Below are 6,000 nucleotides of genomic sequence, written 5' to 3'. Positions count from 1 at the left end.
TTGCCTTGATTCCTAAAATGGAGGTTCCTCAATCTTTTCGAGATTTCCATTCAATTAGCCTATGTAATGCCATTTACAAAGTTGTTACAAAGATTCTGGCTAATCGTCTCACAGGTGTAACGCCCCCGGTGGTCACCCTGAATTGGTGTAGCTTTGTTCTAGGTAGGCAGAGTGTGGATAATATTATTCTTGTACAAGAGATTATTCAATCTATGCAGAGTATGAAACGACAAAAGGGTTTTATGGTTTTGAAAGCAGACCTAGAGAAGGGGTACGATAGGGTCCGTTAGGACTTTTTCATGGATTGCTTGAGGGAGTTAGGACTTCCAATTAAGTTTACGGACCTAGCTCAACATTGCCTGTCCTTCACAAATATGAGAATCTTATGGAATGGGGAAAAAGGTCCTATGATTATTCCAAATCAGGGTGTCTGGTAAGGGGACCTCCTGTCTCCCTACCTGTTTGTTTTCGTCATGGAAAAGTTTGCTCACCTAATTGAGCATGAAGTTTCTTTGGGGAACTAGCTCCCTTTTCATCTGAAAAAAAGAGGTACAGCTATCTCTCACTTATTTTTTGCTGATGATCCGATGCTATTTGCAGAAGCCAATTTAGATCAAGCAAGTTTGGTGAAAGCTTGCCTAGATGATTTTTGTGCTGCATCCAGAGAGAAAGTTAATAATGTGAAGTTGAAGATCTTCTTCTCGCCCAATGTGAATCACACCAGAAGAGGAGAGATTAGCAGTTTTCTAGGATTCACTCCTATTGCCAACCTAGAGAGATATCTGGGTGTACCATTGCATCACTAGCGGGTGACGAAGCAAACTTATCAGTATATCTTGAATAAAATGAATAGTTGCCTTACTTGTTGGAAAGCTACGTCATTATCCTTGGTAGCTCAACACACTTTAGTGTCTTCCATTGTAGCTGTGACCCCTAGCTACACGATGCAGTCAACTCTTTTGCCTGGCAATGTGTGTAATGAGATCGACAAATGCTGTCGAAGCTTCTTATGGGGAAGCACAAATATTAATCACAAAATTAGTTTGGTTGCTTGGGATGAGGTGTGTCATAGGAAGGAGGAAGGTGGACATGTTCTATGGAATGCTAGGAAGCAAAACACGACCTTTATGATGAAGTTAGGGTGGGGCCTTCTCAAACGCCATGATTCGCTATGGGTTATATTCATGAGAGAGAAGTATAAATGTGGCAACGATACCCTTCCAAAGATTGAGAGTAGAAAAAGGGAGTCAACAGCTTGAAAAGGTATCAAATTTGATGGGGAGTCAACTCTGAAGGGGATTGGTTGGAGGTTAGGGGATGGAACCAGTACTAGGTTTTGGGATGACTTGTGGTTACCGAATCATGGAAAGCTACGTTCGCATGCTGTGACTTGTAGTAAGGAACCTGAAAGTTGCTGGCTATATTTCGAGTTTTGGGCAATGGGAGTGGCATAGGCTGGTGGACTTTCTCCCAGGCACAATTCTGAGTAGCATTAATCGGTATTACCCCACGCTTGTGGAAGGTTCAGTGGATGGCCCAAGATGCATGTTGACAAACGATGGTGAATTCTCCGTGAAGTTTGCTTATAAGAGCTTATCTAGATACGAGCATATTCCCCTTAAGGATCTTTGGAGGAAATTATGGAAGCTACATGTTCCCTAATGGTGTAAAACCTTCCTTTGGATCTGCGCCCAAGGGAGGTTGCTTAACAAACAATGCAAAAGCAGCGAGACGTTTGCAAAGCACTACGAGCTGCATTTTATGTGTTGCAATGGTAAAAGATAGCATGCATGCTTTATGTGATTGTAGAGTTGCTTCAGGTTGCTGGGACTCTGTGCTACCTATTCCAATGAGAGCAAAATTCTATGAGTTTAAAGATCTAAGACGATGGCTGCATTGGAACATCACGTTGGAATGTAAAATCTTCAACGTTAGTTGGAGAGTCTACTTTGCAATCCTGAGCAGGCACATTTGGCTGAACAGAAATGCGGGTACCTTTGAGGGAAAAGCTAAAGGGCATCAGCAAGTGATGGCTCAGGTTCATGCAATAATAGCTTGTTCAGATACCGAGCTGTGTAAATCTCAGTGCAAGGCGTTAGTAAGATCACACTAGATGCCTCCCTTTGTAGGCTGTGTTAAGATTAATGTGGACGATTCTTGCGTTGAGCTGACGGGCGTGGCAGTTTGTGCTGCTATTGCAAGAGACCATGATGGACACGTGCTTGATGGTTTTATGTTTCGTATTGGATAGGGGAGCAGCCTCCATGCACAACTATGAGGCGTTCTTTGGGGCCTCAAAAGAGCCTGGGATGTGTGATGGCACTGAGTGATTATTGAAACTGATTGTTGGGAAGCGGTGGAGTTAATAGAGATGGGCTGGGATGATGAACACGTTGAGGTTGGTCTGTTAAATGAGATAAGGAAGCTGCTATAGCGAGACTGGGATGTACGCATCAACTGGTGCAGTAGGGGGGTGAACTTAATGACGGACTCTTTGGCTAAAGCGGCACTGAATGTTGAGGAGGGCATCCACTTTTTCCATTCCCCTCCTGATTTCATTGTTCCTGCTCTTAGATACAATACTGTAGGATAGGTTCTTTTCATGTTTTTTTCTCTTTCTTTTCTCATAAAAAGAAAAAGGTAGCATACATTATACATCATGTAAACCAAGTCAAACACAATAATAAATGAATCATAAAATTATACATCCATATAAAAAGTTTTATCACTATCCTATAAATAAGACCAAAAATGTCTTCTCTCTCTACCCTATAAATAAGATCAGAGGAGTAACTCATAAAGTTTCCTATCATTTGAGGATATTTGGAATAGTAAAATAAGAGAGTCAAGGAGAATTTATTTCATCAGCATTCCATGGCAAAATTTTACAACGATCTTTCATCCAGTTGTTATTTATTTCCAAAAATGAAACTGCATAGACAAAAATCCATGATTCAAAAATGAAAGGATTCAAGTGATAGTTAAGGTCATAAATGAACCATTATAAGGTGAAAAATACACGAGAAAAAATGGTGAAGAATTTCTAAACAGGAAGGTTATTCACCCTATCAAATACATTCATAAGCACAATACCACTTGTACATGCTTCCCTTTCTTTCTTCCTTTGCTTTTTTCTTTTTTTTTTTTAAAACAAAATTTTAGCCAAGGGATTGGGCTCACCCACAAGCTGAGAGCAGAAAAACTAACCCCTAACAAGCTCTTACAAAGTGCGTCACTTAGCTACCAATATGGCTCCCCAAGCGCCATAATGATCTTAGGAATCAAACACCCTCCTGTTAGTAGTGAGATGTCCGATCTTTTAATCCTTGAACCCACACTTCACTTTCTATTAACAAGAGCTGATTGTTCATTTGGTCGAGGCCCCCAGGGGTGGTTGGAAATTCTCTCTCTTATATCTCTCAGAGTATGGACTAGCCCACCTCTGGCACTACCAATAATCATTACAAGAGCAGATCCCATCTTGAAAATGATGGTAACGAATAGGATCCCTTACTACAATATGCCGCTGCTCTAACTTTGCTACAAGTTTTGCAAATAAATGACAATCTCCACATATCCTTAGGTTCTTCCCTATTCTAATGGTTTTCTCCCTGGGATGGTTCATTATACCAAAGACAATTGCCAATTTCTCGCTATGGTATCGAAGGGAATTTTCTCCTTGTTCCTCTTCAAGATCTTGCAAGACAAAATTTGTGTCAGGAACATAACCAACACTAGTAAGTCGAGAAATAAGCTCATTCAACTGTCTATTGATCTGATTTATCTGAGGGTGTGATGTACCTCCCAAAGTAAAAGCATGTATCTGCTTATTGACATCAATCCAGCTACATCCAGGTTCTTTCCTAACGCCTCTTGCTCTCATACTCCTCCTTACTTTTGCAACATCATCCCACCTTTTTGAATTTGCATAGATATTAGATAAAAGTACATAGGCTCCTGTATCTTGTGGACTCAGCTTAAGTATTTCTTTGGCAGCTAGCGTGGCTAAATCCACATTGTGATGGACCCTGCATGCATCAAGCAAAGTCCTCCACATCACAACATCTAGCTTGCAATTCATTTCATTAATTAACTTAACTGCATCATCAAGTTTCCCAGCTCTTCCAAGAAGATCAAGCATGCAAGTATAATGCTCTCTTCCAGGATCAATCCCATAAAGTTCCTTCATGGAATGAAAGTAGTACAAACCTTCATTTACAAGCCCTGCATGACTACATGCAAACAGAACCCCAACAAGTGTGATGTAGTTTGGTTTTGGACCAGAGGTTTTCATGTACTCGAATAAGTTAAGTGCCTCTATGCTACAACCATTTTGGGCTAACCCAGCAATCATGGTACTCCAAGAAATTACATCCTTCTCAATCATCCGATTAAAAATTGACTTTGCATCCTCCAAACCACCGCACTTACAGTACATATCCAAAAGTGCATTGTTGAGGATCAGATCCTGGTCAAACCTCAGAACATGAACATGGACCTGCTGTCCTAATTCTAACATTGCCAAACTAGTACATGCTCTCAAAACACTCGTAAGCGATGACTGATCAGAAAGAAAACCAGCTCTTCTCATGCTCTTATAAAGGTACAACGCTTCATCTCCATCACTGTGCTGAGCAAAAGCCCCAATGATAGAGTTCCAAACAACAGAGTCTCCAGTCACCATCTCATTGAAAACAGTTAATGCTTCTTGCAGCTCACCCAATTTTGAGTAAATATCAATAAGAGCACTCCGAACAAATACATCAGACTCCAATCCTACTTTTGTTATACAAGAATGCAGTTGCTTGATATCACGTAGCCTCTCACAAGCTCTCAAAACAGAAGACAACGTGAACATATTAGGCATGACACCTTCTCTAAGCATAAGTGTCAAAAAATTCAAGGCCCTTGCATTGAGCTTAGAGTTAGAGTAAGCGGATATCATTATTGTCCACGAAACAACATTTCTTTCAGGCATTTTTTCGAACAGTACCTGTGCTTCTTCCAAGAGATTGAATTTCACATACATGTTGAGCATGGTATTGATTAAGAACGTCTTTGGCTCATACCCATCAGAGAAAATGTGTTTATGAACGCGCTTACCTTCACTGATAGCCCCACGAGCCAAGCAACCTTTAACAAGCTCGGAATAAGTGATCGCATGAGCCCACACTTTGTGCCTTTCCATGGCTTCCAACGCTCGCATGGCTCTGGGAAGGTCTCTCTTGTAGCAAAAGTTGGCGAAATCATTGAGCAGTGACGAAGAATTTACAGTTGAACTACGTGTGGATGCAAGAGATGTGAGGCAGGACGAACAAGGAAATCGCTTCAGGTACGGCAACAACCGTGAAATTGCTTTCATGGGTTTGAGTTTCTCTGCTATGTTCTCAATTCAAGGAGAAATTGGATTAACAATACCTTATTCACATCAAAAGCCCAAACCATCATTAACCAACAGCAATCTTTACTCACTCGAAGTGACAAGCACAGCAGCAGCTTTTTACGGAATGATTAATTTAATGCATGTCCGGACGGAGATGGGAGCGTATAGCGTTCCTGACTTCCTGTGAATAAAACCTATATTTAATTATTTATTATACTAGACATTTTTTATATTAAGAAGTTGGTTAAAAAATTAGCAAGACCACTTAATCACCTACACTAAAAAGTTAGCTAAAATGTAGCATGGTCAATAAATATAATGAGTAGAAAAAAGGACATTATAATTAATTCAGGGCAGACATAAAAAAAAAAATTAGTCAAAATATCATGCGTAGTTTAAGCGTATCTGATCATGCCTGCTCCAAAAAAAAAAATTACTGAATCATTTTTTATAAAAAATAATTGATATATAGAACTAGGAATGTGTAACAACTTCAGATAAAATTTGATGTTTGCATTGTCATTAAATAAATTATTAATATATTCTTTTGGTTCTAAATATAAGACCCATTTTGTAATATAAATTATATTACAAAATAAGTCTTATATTTAGTACTA

The 6,000-nt window shown here is 39.7% G+C and overlaps 1 protein-coding gene across 1 annotated transcript; it reads right to left on the bottom strand.

Annotated features, from left to right (window-relative positions):
* Nucleotides 1-2,845: 2,845 nt before the first annotated feature.
* Nucleotides 2,846-5,479, bottom strand: LOC114724145 (pentatricopeptide repeat-containing protein At2g03880, mitochondrial-like). The gene has a single exon (XM_028910448.1). It carries the CDS (start codon nt 5,360-5,362, stop codon nt 3,449-3,451), a length of 1,914 nt encoding a protein of 637 aa, XP_028766281.1. The 5' UTR covers nt 5,363-5,479; the 3' UTR covers nt 2,846-3,448.
* Between the last annotated feature and the right edge of the window lie 521 nt (nt 5,480-6,000).

The sequence above is a fragment of the Neltuma alba genome, unplaced genomic scaffold (genome assembly GCF_004799145.2).
Source record: "Neltuma alba isolate B1F8T4 unplaced genomic scaffold, ASM479914v2 tig00012170_pilon, whole genome shotgun sequence".
Taxonomy (NCBI): Eukaryota; Viridiplantae; Streptophyta; class Magnoliopsida; order Fabales; family Fabaceae; genus Neltuma; species Neltuma alba.
The sequence above is the reverse complement of the archived record's forward strand: the minus strand, read 5'-3'. Positions and strand labels throughout refer to the sequence as shown.

Bases quoted from the DNA above. Each gene is read 5' to 3' on its own strand.
- LOC114724145 (XM_028910448.1), bottom strand. From the start codon at position 5,362: ATGAAAGCAATTTCACGGTTGTTGCCGTACCTGAAGCGATTTCCTTGT.